This window comes from Strix aluco, chromosome 14, assembly GCF_031877795.1.
Source record: "Strix aluco isolate bStrAlu1 chromosome 14, bStrAlu1.hap1, whole genome shotgun sequence".
Classification (NCBI taxonomy): domain Eukaryota; kingdom Metazoa; phylum Chordata; class Aves; order Strigiformes; family Strigidae; genus Strix; species Strix aluco.
Genome location: NC_133944.1, coordinates 11,706,688 through 11,721,918, shown reverse-complemented (window position 1 = coordinate 11,721,918; position 15,231 = coordinate 11,706,688). Strand labels below are relative to the sequence as shown.

At 39.1% G+C, this 15,231-nt stretch overlaps 1 protein-coding gene across 2 annotated transcripts in view; it reads right to left on the bottom strand.

Moving 5' to 3' along the window:
* Positions 1-15,231, bottom strand: part of PEPD (peptidase D) — a 140,262-nt gene that overhangs the window by 18,750 nt on the left and 106,281 nt on the right. For both annotated transcript variants that reach the window (XM_074840155.1, XM_074840156.1), the window contains one exon: positions 1,487-1,671. In XM_074840155.1, the coding sequence (XP_074696256.1) occupies positions 1,487-1,671 (185 nt within the window). The remainder of the gene's footprint in view (positions 1-1,486; positions 1,672-15,231) is intronic.

The following is a 15,231-nucleotide window of genomic DNA, read 5'->3' as shown; positions in this document are numbered from 1 at the left end:
TACCCTACCAAGTCTTGAATATGTGCTCCAGTTTATGTAAGTCCACCAAATTCAGAAAGGTTATTCACAACACATGCAAAAAAAAAAAATCTAAGCAAAGGCATGAAACATTGGGGTCCTGGATTTTTAAGTCCATGAACTCTCCGAGTAATGACATCCCTTGTGCTTTGCTGAATGCCTCTATTTGTACACAGAGAGAATGCACTTGGGAGAGATAGAGGGGCAAACATCCATCCTTTCTATATTAGCTAGTGAAGAAAATTTAAAATTGTTAATAGGGTTGCTTTTGATTTTTGTTTCATTTTTATTACGTATAAGTTTATTAGCTGATGCCAATACATTGTCATCACAGTATTGTGTCTCAACAATAATTACATTGTGAACATAACGAGTACCCTCAAATATTACATACTGTTTCTTCCCTCCCTGCCAAAGTGAACCCAGCAACAGCAGCTGTTATGTAGCCTGTCCACTCAACTTGAACAAGCTCCAAAATATGCTTAAACCTTATCTAAAAAGTTCTCAGTTTCTTTTTCAGGTTCTTGTAAAAGAACACCTTACATAAGAGAGAAGGCAAATGATCCGTTTTCATGCTGTATTATTGAAAATCCTTAAACAGTTAGCCTCAAATAACCAATACATAACACACAGAAAATCCTTCTGAAATCTTTCAGAAGCTGCTGTAAACTTCCTTTCTTTATTCAAAACTTAAGTTCAATTCCCCTTACAGATGGTTTTTTTCATATCATTGCAAACATCTTGCCATTCACTGGTTACAGGATTTTACCCATTCTGTGCTTTCAGACCCCAGTCATGCACCAGCATGCTAATTCAAGGAAAAAGGTAATCATTCTGTGATTTCTGCAGATACTCAGAATACAAGAGGTTATGCTTTCACATTTGCAAAGACTGGAAGACTTGGTGAATTTTTTCTTTCTATTCTTATTCCAGGACAACACATCTACACAGGTGCCCATGTTAACACTGGAGATCAAAGTTCAAGACAAGAATATGAGCCAGCTTGTTTCCATATGACACAGCCATCAGGATTTACTAGCCCAGGTGAAGCAGTGGGCTCCCATAGCTGTCTCGCATCTGGAATGGAGCAAGTGAGACTTCCCACTACAGGTCTCAGGTAGACAGAGATGCTCTCTGCCACAGCATAGAGTATGCTTGAGTGATATATGTTACAGTGATGACTCATGGAGGAATAGCACAATGTATGTAGAAACTGAACAGATTAAGAATGCCCAAAGGGTGGCATCAGTTGACTTCTCCTCATAAGCAGTTTCTGTTTTAATGAACAAATAGATTCCCTTAAAGTAAACTGCATAAAATATCACACCCAGAAAAAGACACACTTGAATGCACATCTGCTCCACCTCTGAGAAGATGGGACCAGCTACTCATACATAAACTAAGAGAAACACTGATTGATTAGAGAGGGGTTAATCTGCAAGGCAGTTGAGAATGGACTAACACTAACCTCTGGGTAGCCTCCAACGTCATGCACATCGATTCCAAGTAGATGTCCAAGTCCGTGTGGCATAAATACTGCACCCAGATGAACCTTCACCATGTCATCTACATTGCCTTTCAGAATGCCAATTTTAGTCAACTCCTCCAGATGGACTCTGTCAGCCAGACGGTGCATATCAGGCCAGGCGACCCCTTAGAGAGCAGAAACAAGCAGCTGAGTTAACTATTGCTAAAAGTTTTTAAAGACAACTTTCAAAAACCAGATGTAACACGTGCCCTTTGTTTATATAAAAAACAAAGGTGGAAAGAGCAACTACATTAGCACAAAAATACTTTAAACAATACAAAATTATTTTAACATGCACACGAAGCACAGAAAACTAAAGAGAAACAGCAGCACCTTATAATCCAGATCCACGTGAAAAAATGTTACGACACTGTAAGCATGTCTATGCAGATGCAAATATATCAGTGAGTTTTCTAAAAGAATGTCAACTGTAAAAGGCAGTTATTTAAAATGCAGAGCATAAAATATTACTATCCTATTATTTTCAATAATGATCATACTCATTTAGAACATTTGAGATGGACAGTACTTTTCTACGTACGTAGAAGATTTAAAGCCCACATCCTTCTGGCAAAGACACTCTCCAGAAATTAATGATTCCCTTGTGTTAATGGGCTGTGTAAAACACAAGTCCTCTAATACACGTACTAAAACAGCATTACAAAATACTGTTGGTTGACTGGAGACAGAGTGCCAGGATACATTAGATTTCTATTATTTTGGTATAGGATACAATTTTGTTTGACAAACTGCTGGGGGGAGGAGGGAGGAAGAAAGCAGCTCTTTTGTTAGTAACACAGTACTGTCTTAATTAGTTCACCATGGCTTTGAGTCATCATCAACAGAGTGGTTGCAGAGTCAAGACAACTAGGGCTAAGGTACAGTAGAAGAATATTTTCCTTGTTCAATTTTGGCATGATTAAACAAATACAAAATGAGCAATTTTTAAGGCCAAAACCCCACCAAGTTCCATTTGCTTTAATCCAGTTAAACACGCAGCTCTAGGGTCTTGTGAACATGAATGTCATATCATAATTACATTAATACTTTTTGCTGAAAGTACGGACGCTTCAAAGGCTGAAATAAAATCATCCTACGGGAGTGCTTAAATAAAATTCAGTTGTCTTATATGGCTCTGATATGAAGGTCAGAAACAAACTGAAGAGCAAGTGGCTGCTCCGTCTCGCACACTGTCCACACAGAAACAGATGCACCTTTACGCTCCCATTAACACTGACTGGGAATCAGCTCAGCGTGTAAGGTACTAAACAGGCAGCCTCCTTTTCCCCATCAGATTACTCAGATATCAAACTTTTTGGCCTGTTGTATGCATGTAGCTGAAGAAACACCTTCCTCCCCCAAGCAAGACCACAAGACAGAGGTGTGCAGCACGATATACGCTGGACAAACTCTTGGTTGCTGTTTCCTCACAAAAGCCAATAGTTCCCAAGTGAGTGATGTGCACCCACAAAATATGTACAGTCTTCCTGTTCAAAATGCGCTATTTTTGTGTTTTCCCTCCATCAAAAAGGAATTTATTTTTTCCTTCAGTAAGAATTAATAGAGCTATAAACAGTTGTTCTTTGACAACTGTGTTCAACAATTATGCTTTACAAGAATTCATCTTTTTATCTTTTTGAATATCGATTATATTGCAATTTTCACTTCTCTAGATTCATCTGTGTTTCACAGCTATCTCACAATAGGCTGCAATCTATTGCATGATAAACTGAAATCATTACAATCTATTGCATTGATACTACAGATATCAAAATGGAAGTATTACTGAATCACAATTGCTTTCCTATTTATTTTGTAGTTGTAGGAACACGATAATTCTGGATACGATAACCCGGATGCTCTGAATCAACTTAAGATGAGGTGCCTGAGAGAACTGAAGACGAGGTGCCTGTTGCTTGCAGTACAGCTTCCCTCTACAGCTGTGCTGGTACTAGTCATCTCAATTACTGTGTTCAGTTTGGGCCCCTCACTACAAAAAGGACATTGAATTACTTGAGCGTGTCCAGAGAAGGGCAACGAAGCCGGTGAAGGGTCTGGAGCACATGTCGTATGAGGAGCGGCTGAGGGAACTGGGGGTGTTTAGTCTGGAGAAGAGGAGGCTGAGGGGAGACCTCATCGCCCTCTACAACTACCTGAAAGGAGGTTGCAGAGAGCTGGGGATGAGTCTCTTTAACCAAGTAACAAGCGATAGGACAAGAGGGAATGGCCTCAAGTTGTGCCAGGGAAGGTTCAGACTGGATATTAGGAAGCATTTCTTTCCAGAAGGGGTTGTTGGGCGTTGGAATGGGCTGCCCAGGGCAGTGGTGGAGTCCCCATCCCTGGAGGTGTTTAAGAGTCGGGCTGACATAGCGCTGAGGGATATGGTGGAGTTGGGAACTGTCAGTGTTAGGTTAATGGTTGGACTAGGTGATCTTCAAGGTCTTTTCCAACCTACATGATTCTGTGATTCAATCCAAACCCACAGACTCCACTTAAAGAGGTACAGTGACCTTTATCAAACTAAGGAAGAGATACAACTAACAAGAGACACAAAGATTAAACTGATCAGAAATAAAATCACCAAACCCACATATCCATCTGCCTGCAGAAGTTTAACAGAGCAAATGAATGACTCTACTGCCCTAACTGAAAAGATTGCCGTGGTTGTAAATTTCTTTTTCTCTCATCGAGAAAAAGCATGACTATTTCTCCTCCTCCTGCCCAGAGCGTTGTGTTCTTCATCTATTTTGGTTTTTATTCATCTTATCTATTTCATTAGAGATTGAGAATAACAAAAAGCTCCACTGCGAAATAAAAAGTGAGGCTGGATGGAAAATCTGCAGCTTTAGGCTCTCAGAACAAGGGAAGTGCTTCAGACAGAGGCCAGCAAAATGACTCTGGACAACTCTTTCTATCATCTAGCCAGTGCCATCATTTTGCTAGAGATGAGAAGTTCTTCAGCTCCAGCTCTCATGCACACTGCAGATAGCACTGGGACAGCTCTAGCTGGAGGGAAATTAAGCTACTGCTGGAGACGCCCTGCTAAATAGTACAAATCTTGTTTTATAAGTAAACAGGTGTTCAAACAGTCTTAATTTTTTTAAAAATGTGTTTATAGATAGCTTGCATTTTCTATTGTATTGTCTGGCTTCATGTTTTATTCTACTGTGACTACAGTGTGGTGGTATTTTGCACTATTAGGCCACAACCCTCCAAACCACTTAACCTATAAGCATCATATAATACAGTTATACATACACAGATTATTACTAGTGTGCTAAGATGAAATATGAGGATATTTTTGAGCTGACTAGAGACAGTGAACTAAGTGGAGTGATCTTACTGTTCTTCACTTAAAAAAATGATGCTATCCCTGTCTTGTTTGATATGAGCTGATTCCCGTTATGCTAGGAATAAACGTACAAATGGGTTTTCTCCCCTTTTTTTAAACAGGAAATTTGACAAAGAAAGGGGATGTAAACGCAAATCTTCACACATTTCCTAGTACCCTTATAATCTTAAAAACATTAACTTTGTTAAGAAAAATAACTACTTTACAGTAATAAGGCAATTACTTAAAAGAACAGAACACAATCTACTGAAGGAAGCCATCCTAATTCAAGAAAGATCTTAGTCCATTTTATACATATATTCATATGTTGTATACATTTAACATAAACAGAAATACACAATTCTTCAAATTTACTTTAAACCTAAAATTGTATTAGGTTTACCTGGCAGTTGGAATCTTTATAATACAGTGGCTTGTTCAAACCCAGCCATCTCTGGGACTGGCTGACATGTCTGCACTCAACTGTAATTAAGTTAACTAGTAAGCATACCTGAAGAGCTAAAGTCCTCAAATTCTGCTAATCTAATTTTCCTATGTCCATACCGAACTTCTAATAATCGTGAAAAGCAGAGAAGGGAGGAAAAATCAAATATCACAGCTAACTTGACTAGGAAAGCCACAAGCAGAATTTTTTGGTACTCTTACATAATGTGCAATTCAACAATCTGGATGTTCCAGAAGGACTTGCAGTGAGGATATGTGAATCCCTATGTTAAAGCACAAAAATATCTACATTCTGTTCAGATGTCTGTGCACACATCTATGTGTGGATAGCTTTAGCATGTTAAAACAAAGAAACTTACAACAAGGAAGCCTTTGTGCAGGCAGCCAGGGAACAATCTGCCTAACAGGATAGCATTTGCAGATGCAAAGAAAAACCACTAACTAAACAATGCTGAATGAATAACATTTTGTACAAAGAATCCTTAATTCATGGAGGTTACTTGATGTTCAGGTACTTCAGTTTTTTGGCTTAGCGGTGGTCCAGTGGAGAGCTCTGTCACCTGTCGCAAGCTGACACAGCAGAAGTCAAACACCATATTAGCGTTCTTGTAGTGAGAAAACACAGTTAAAAAACTACTAAAAATTACAACAAAACAACTTCTACACAAGTGGCTCTAACATCAGTTATGTGAGTTACTGCAACGGCTGACTGTTTTGCAACACCAGCCTGCGCTATCCTCCCACCACCAATCACCCACTAGGATGTTTTACTCATATATTATTCAGGAGTATTATTTTTAAGCTTTGGTGAAGTTTATCATAGTTGCAGACATGCTTTTTTGTGTAAAAAGGTTAGTTCCATGACTATCTTTAAGCCAATTTATAAACCAATTATAGTCCACTGACAGATGAGGTTTAGAAAGCTAGATTGGAGGGTCCTTGGACTTTGACAGCTTGTACCAAAATGAGTCTGCACTCAGGAAAATCTGCTGATGATGTGTCTGCTCCATTCTTAATTCTCTGCCAAACGAGATACTGCGTAATACAGGTCACTGAACCAGCGACTGGCTCCCCAGGAAAGTTGTTACCAAGGCTCATTAGGTTGCGATTCGTTACCTGCCATGCAGCATGTACTTGGGCAAGAGGCCAGGACAAAAAGCACCTTTTACAGCAACCAAAGCATTTGAGATCCCTTGAGATACAGAGCGGATGAACTACACAGCAACGACCAAACAGTGGCTATGTCCGACAATGAAATGTGACAGATCGTGGATTAATTAAACATGTAACTATGGGGGCTGTTAGTTTTTAGATACCATGCAAACAGTATAGCAGAGGTTTGCAGACGTGTGAGGTACTGTATTTAAAAATGGCAAACTTAATACATTAAGTTTACTAAAAAGGGTTTTTAAAAATTTATTGCCATCAACCTAAATGTTACCTGTTATTCTTAGATACTACTGTGACAGAAAAGATGCGTATTGTTTTGCTTCCTTGAAAGTATTTCCTCTCTAATTATGTTTGCCAAACCCCCCCCAGTTTCAGATAAAACATCGTGTTTTAGGGACTCAGAAACATCATATAAAGATCTCTGCAATAATCTGTAACGTCTTTGCTCACACCATTGATAGGGAAGACTTCTGTTCAAAAAAAAAAAAAAAAAAAGCTTCTAGTGAAACCAGGAATCAAAAACATCCCTATCTTTTAATGAACATACCATAACATTTTAAACAGTAGAATTAAAAAGATGAGTTGTTACAACACATCACACTATAAACTGTTCCTCAGTTGTATTTTCATTCCAGTGATTATTTTCTGATGTTTTATTAGAAGCTATTTGAGAACATAAAGTAGAAACAGCATACAAAACTAATCTAGAATTACTGCGTGGTATTTAGCCACTTTGGTCCGAAAGTGCTCAGAAAAGGCCTAACAGGATTTTTTTGGCCGCTACTTAGGGTACTTTGTGGTTGTAATATGACAATGATTAAACCACAAATGATTTAGCAGGGGTTTTTTGTTGTTGTAGGGTGGGGTTTTTCTGCCAGCACAGATGTCACAATCTTACTGAAAAAATGAGTATGGCAAGGTTGTAGTAATTTCTCCCCAGATTGTGCTAAGGTTAAGTTACATTTAATTTCTGAGTGTCCACAGACAAGGGCAAACAGCCCGATGTCCCCTGGCAGTGCCACTGAAATGCAGACATAATGCAATCCCTGTCCAGCCAGCAAGCCACTGGAACAGATTAAAATCTGCCAACACACAGTGACCATATCAGACATGCAACAATAGGTCCTTAAAAGTTCCAATAAAATCTAGTTTAAAAAACAAACCAAAACATTATTTAAATACTAAACCAAATTATTTCTTTCCTCTTCATTTGGGTGCTAGAGAAGAATTTGTTATATTTCTGATTTTCATACTTTCCTTTTGGCCCACTAAATGAAACAGTAGTTGCCCAGTTATCGAGCTTGGTTTCTTGCAGCACCAGGTAAGGCAACTGCAACTGGACAAGGAATCAAGAGTGAGAAATCAAAATGCTGTACTCAAACACTGACAATGTTTGGGCAACAGTGAAGCTGTTCAAAGCTCCATATACTGTGTAGATAACTACTTGTAAGCCTCACAGAGTCAGCATTGGATGGCTATATGGATGCCTAATTCAGGGACGCAAGAAGAGGAAAAAGATTGGGGGAAGGAGGGAAGTGCTTGGAGGGAGTGATTGTGGTGTGGAAACTTATCAATCTCTGAAGCTTAGAAAAGCCTCTGTTTAGATAAGATTCAGAGCAAACAGCATAATCTATGTCTAGCAGGTTTGCACTCTGACAGCTACAGCTGATGCAGTGTCAAGATCGAAGGACTGACGAACTTTGTACTTCAACTCAAATTACAATGTGTAATGAGTGCATTTCCTGAATACTGAACTGGGAGAAAATCAGTGCACATCAGAACATGTAAAAGCAGCTTATTCCCCCCAAAGCCACTGTTAAAATCAGAACTGTACAACGTTAGAATATTACAACTTGTTACAAATAAGAAAAAAAAAAGGATTTTTTAAAAAAATAGCCTTAAGCCAAAACCCATTCAGTAGAGAAAAGCTAAAAAACATGCAGCCAATTTAGGCTCTAAGTCTGTAAAGACTTCTAAATATATTTGCTTTGTACAAGCAGCACCTTGAAGAACCACTGAAAGTAGTGGAAAAACCCACGTGTGCAGTGGGCTGGAAAGCTGCAGGTTTGCCCCCAAGCCCCAGCAGCTCCTGCAGACACCTCCCCCAGAAGGGCTGCTCAGAGACCTCCACATGAGAGGGACTGCAGGGCAGAAAGGCCCAACTGTTTTAAAGTGCCTGGTTTTATACACTTGGAAATAATCAGCATTATTTTAGTCTTCCTAACATTGCAGTGGTCACTGTATGCATGGGTCAGCTCCTGTGTGTTAGTCACAAGCGGGGAAGAGCAGCTCCCAGAAGGTCTGCAGTCAGACTTGTAGTCTGAAATCCTGCATTTCAACAGATTGCTGCTTGCACAGAGGACTGGAGGATATGCTGAATTTGACAGAAAGTACTGCTTTTTTCTTTCACCTCTTGCTGTAGGTTACCGCTATTCTGGGAAAGGTTAAGTTACATGTCCAACAATGAGAACTCCAGTAATCAATGACACCATTTTATTTAATAGTATCCTGCAAGAATCAAGGATTGAAACTTGTCAGTATTGTCCATGCATCCTTTAGTTCCTTCAGCTTTTACTTCCTAAGTGGTGGCTGATGCTTTAACCATTTATACTGACAAAAATGGAATTAACTTACCAAAGAAAGCTGTACTACCTCTTCTGGGTCAATCTCACAGAGTTAGTATCCAAAGAGAAACTTATTTATGAACATTAATGCTAGCAAGAAAAATACAGCCAACTCCATTCAATAGAGGAGACAGCAGACTACAACTAGCTTTTTAAAACATATAGTGACAAGATTTACTTTCCAATCTGTCTTTAACACAATAACACATTCTTAACGGCAAGGGGGGAAAAAATAATACTGCTGTGTCATTCAGCAGTATTTGTGAATATCAAGTACTGGTTACAACATGCCCTGAAAGCATTTGTTCTTCAGAGGAATTAGTATAAAATCTTCAACTTCTGTCATTAATGTTTTATTTCTGAGAATAATTGTTTTGCTTTGGATATTACAGCAGATTAATAATGATCAGCAGCACTTTGCCTAAAATATGACAATCTGAATGGGAATAATTCATATGGGCATTTTGAAATTATATGAACTGTAAAATAGATTGTGCTCCCACACCCTTCCCTGTTGTGCTATTGTCAAAAGGTCCAGTTTACAGTCCAATTTCTTTCTAAAAATTCATCAAAATTAGCTACTGGTTTTATACAGCACAACAGACAAGTGTGCCCACATGGTGTTGTACCAAGTACAACTCTGGACTACATAAAATAAAACCCAAATGACTTGCATACAAAAAATGCCCACTGCATGTGAATGAGAACCTTGTACTCAACTTGGAAGGAATAAATATTAATAACAGTTACAATTATTTTCTTTAGGTATAATAAATTTTAATCCTAGTTGAATACAGTGACAATTACTCTAAAGCAGTATTCAAAATAGTAGCAAACAAAAATAAATCTGAATTCTAAAGAAGTTACAGAACTGTCATGGACAAAAAGAAATAGTAATCTGTGAAGTTGTAAATTTTGAATTTGCATATGTTCCTAAGCACAACTCTGCTAAACTTAATAACAGAAACAACTGCTAGTAATACGATCTGCTATGCCAAATACCCTAGCTATTAGTTTCCGATTAAACAGTTCTTTAATTATTTGGGTTATTATAATCCCTGGTCTTAGCACTATCCTACTTGAGCTAAATTCTCCACTATTCTTTTTTTGTTAGAGACATGTTATTAGAACACAGAACAGGGAATCATACTGCTACTTTGAGTTCAAATCACAGCATTTTCTGTTGTATAAAATAAGTTAATTCATGAAATCAGTACTTGTTCACTGATCCTACCTTCTCCTGACAGTCTCACTGAAAGAACTGTGCCTCTGATACCAGAATGTTTTCAGGAGTACACACCATCCAAAGTTTACATTCTGCTGTACAAAAATACAGACCATTCACCCTCTAAAGTCCCTGGGCTTATATCTACCTCCATGAGCTTTACTACTTGAATCCTTTCGCAGGAGGAGAACAGGGAGGCAAAACACTGGAAAATAAAGTGGCTGCTTTGGTTTGTCCTTCTAACTGACAACATTCCTTGGAAGGACGCACATGGGAAAACCATCTAAGGCAGCTCCCTCCATTGCAAAGTGGACCAACGAACAAAAATTGAAGAAATCAGGAGAAAGGCACAAAAAGCTGGCATAGGGTTTCAACAGCAGCTCAACACTTGTGCAGTTAAAGCTGCCCAGAAGACAAAGGTCGAGACCAGGTGGGATTAACGTTGTGTAGCATCCTGCACCTGCAGATACACAAGGCTTTCTTTGGTCCTCTGCCACTAAGGGGAAACCACAAAGAGGAGTGGCCAACACTCAAATTCTAGGCATAACTGTGGCAGCAACCTAAATACTAACATGTTGAGCCTGGTTTTAAGGTTGTGTATGGCAGGTGGCACACCATGGAGTTGTCATGTTTCATCATAGTGAACTCCCAAGGACCTTTTCTCCTGGTCTTTAAAGGAAGGCCTCAGAGTTAGACCTACAGGAACATCTAATGCTTTCCTCTGAATTGTTCTGCACCTCACACAGTTCGGCCCTAAATCTACTGAACACAAGAAAGAAGTGACAGAGTGGAAGGGTTACTGCTAACTTGAGAAAAACACCTTCAGACACCTATTCTCAACTGCAAAACGCAAGACTTGATCTGGCGAGGCAGCTGGAGCAGGGACAGAGGAGGGATTATCAGCTACAGAGAACTTTCTGTAGTCCAAGGCAGAGAGCTGCTGGCCTGCGCTCACTGGCTATTTGCTCCAACCCTCGTCCCCTGGCCTCTTTACCTCAAAACACCTTAGTCTTTTGGGAACTACTTACTTCTTTGCATTTATTCAGCACCTACAGCAAAAGGGGACCCATTCCTGTTAGGATCCAAGGACAGCTGATATCTACATGATGAATAGAAGGATGTTTTATTTGCTTGACACATGGGTTTACTTCTTTGCCTGAAATGTTTTTGACTGTACTTGGTTTTGAAGTGTACCTGACTGTACTTTCTTGCTCAAATATTACATGGCAATCCTGGCATCAACTAAATCCGCCATGGCTGATCTTATATCCTGGAAGAAAGGATTTAAGAGTGTAAAGATTCCATATCTTCATGTGAAACTTGAGTTCTGGGAAAGCTATAAACAGGCAAGGAATCTTCCAGCCCTAATATGGAGAAACCTCCATCTTCCATTATCAGAGATGTTAGTTCCAGGACAGAGATTTCTTTCAAGATGTTCCTCTACAGAATTTAGCAGAAAAGCAAAGCCCGAAGGCCAGAGACAACAGGATACTCACTCTCCTGGATGGTAAAATGCAGAACTTCGGGATATGTGTATACCCCTGAGCATGAGCTCCAACTTGAAAAAATGCAAATACAGATCTTATAGGGAGACCCTATAGTAATGTCAGTGTCCCGAGGAGGAAAGCTTTCACACTGCACATAAGCTGACTTGGTGAACAACAACTTCTGTGCATATTTGGAACCAATTTTTATTTTTCATTTTATTGAAACAAACAAACATCAATCAGCAAATATTCCCAGCTGCGCAGCTAATGTCTGAATGCAATTTTGGTTCAATAGGGACTTTGGATATACAAGCTTTTAAAATCATATAAATGTAGAGATAGGGAATTGAGTGGCTGCCAACCTGGCTTTACTCAATTGTTCCTTGGGAGCAGTTTTCTAGACAAAGAGATCTTTTTTTTAAACTGGAATTTAGGACAATAAACCTTATTGATTGAGGTGTTTTAATTCTTAATTCTTATTTCTTAATTCTCCCCCCAAACACTAATGTGTATAACTTAGATTGAAGAAAGTTTTTTCTGTTCATTTTTTTAAACATACACAAGTTTTGCAGTAGTACCAGGAATGCTAAGCACAACAAGCTCCCTTCTTTCCCTTTCTCCTGTGGCTTTCCATTAGTCTACAGAGAAGACAGGGAGGAATGTTCGAAGGTCCCAGTGTGCAATTGCAAAGGGATGAAAATGGAAAGTATGTGATTGCTCCAATATTTAGCTCATTAATCTTAAAGACTCTGTTTATGGTCTAGTGCATTAATCCAAAATAGTTTTAACTGCAAAGCTTAAAGATAAGCATACTTCCTTTTTTATTTCTTCTCAACACAGTAGGAGATTTAATATATTTAAGAAACTTCAATGTTTCTATAAATAGAAACCGTATATAGAAACTTCCTATATGTAGAAACCATACTGTCCTCGTCAACTAAGAATTAAATTTACAGAACTCTAATTGTTAATATTCTCTAAATGCTCAAGATAATAATCCAAATAATAAATAGCAGAAATCACTTGAGAGGCTGGACATGGTATAAATACACAGTCATTTGCTACAGAATAAAAAAGAAGCTATTTCACAGTAACTTCCCAAACACTATTGGACTCCTATGTATCACTGACAGTAAAGCACCCATATGAGAACAAAGTGATACTCAAAGCTGGGTTAAGTATGAATGCACTTCACACACAGAAGCTGAAGCACATCATCTGTTGACTTGCAAAGTACTACCTCCTCTGCTAAGAGCTAGAGTTGAGCACACAGGCATTGATTGTCATCAACGTCTCTTTTTCTTACATCACTGACATTTTCATTTGCATGTTTCAGAACAGAGATTCATGGAGCGATTTAGGTTAGGAGGGATCCCAGGAGGGATCTGGTCCAAACCCTGGCTCAGAGTAGGGCAAACTTCAAAGTCAGTTCATGTTTCTCTTTCTAGAAGTTTCAGAGAGGGAATTTCAGCAAAACCAATTATTTTACATGTTTCTTCAAATAGATTTATATTAATGACAACAAGAAAACAATACTGGTCTCCCAGGTGTAACTTATGACAAATGATGGCTATTAAAGCTATTTCATTGACATTGGATCTAACTTATGCAACTGGGATAAAGAATGGGAGAATCCTGAGACAGGATTTAGGAACAATGCACATGTGCCCTTTTAAGTTCTTCAGATCCTTCCACTACCAACAGACATGTCAAACTTGCTCACAAAAGGGTCTAATCTACCCCTGCAGTTCAGGCTTTCAACTGCTACCATGACAGTTGTCCATTGGAGGTACTACAGACATTAGAGTTGAGACCTCACACCGTGCCATTAACCATTACACTATATAGCCTTATGCCTACTGATGTGCTACACAATACATTTTTTCCCACCACAGTGGGCTTTTTTTAAGCCTGGGCAATTACAGGGATAGGGGAGAACTATGCTAAAAGCAGTAATTTTATAGGCACAGCATCAAGGCTTCCAGAGTTAGGCAGTATCAACTGATGCTGTCTGTGCAAGCTTTGCTTGGACCCTCAGTACTGATGTGTTATGGTCCAGTCCAGCTACATGACCACCTACTCCTTTAGATAGGATTTCAATAGTAGCAAGGCCTTTTTGATGCTGCTGCCTTTTTCATTCCTACAATAAAACTTCTAAAACTTTTTGGAGATTTTCAATGACACAGAGGAATAGACCCAGTGCTACATTTTGTAATGTAGGCAGCTGGCTAGAAGCCAGAAGACCTGATGCAAGTAAAACTGCAACATCCATTCATGCCTGACTACAGACAAGAGAATTCACATGGAGAAGAGCCTCAGAAGTACCTTCAGCCCAGTGGAAAAGCTTCCATCAGACCAACCAAAGCTTCCTACCAACCACAAGACACAAATCCACAGGAAGCCTCAAGTCCATTTAGTTCTGGGGCTACCTTATTTCCAGAAGACTCTAATTCCAAGGCAAGCACAGCTCCTGCTAGACCACTGAAGATATCTGTTCCTTATATTCCTCTTCCATCTGTTGTAAAAGCTGAAAGTGTGCAGGAAAAGAAACAAGAGACTTCACAAAAACACAAGCATGGCAAATGCACCTGAATGTTGCCACTGGTAATTAGCAACCATTTTTCCCTCAGAGTCCCAGCAGGGTGCTAGACAACTTGCTTCAAACACAATTTTTATTTATTCTTTTTATATTTGTTCATTAATCATTTTTTTTCATTTTAGCAGTGTCTGGCTTGACAATCTGGAGTCTGATTTGCAGAAAGGCTGGGCACTCACAGCTGTAACAGAGGTCAAAACAGCTGGGGTTTGAGCAAGAGCAATGTTCAACTCTCTTAAAAAAAAAAAAAATCTCGAGTCTGATGAATTTCAGTCTTGGAATCCCAAATGAGTCAACAGCTTTTACACTAGCTTCTCCAGACTGTCTGCTGTTGCTTGCAGAAGGGGAACTGTTGCACACTTCCATATCACTAAGATGAAGTGCAAGCAAACTTACTGTCTGTCAAGCACCTGTGTACTGTTGTGATGAGTGCTCTGAGAAAAACTGATGAGGACGTTCATAATTCTGGATTCAGAGCAGGTCTTGAACAGGAGGCAATAAACAGCTCTGGGCCATGCATGGAACAAAAAGGTTAAAATAGCTCAGCTCCTTCTATTATATGCATTGCATAAAGACAGCAGAAGGAGAAACAGTGGACGTATCTACAAGAAGATTTTAATTCCAATCATCCTTGGAGGTGAAATCTCTTGGTTGTGCCCACTTACTGTGTTTTGGTTTCCACAGTGGAGTTTTGAAGTGCATGAGTTGAATTCATTTCAGATTCAAATAAACTGGGAGATATGCTCCAGGAGTGCATCTAATGTGACTCAACCAATTTAGTAAATCT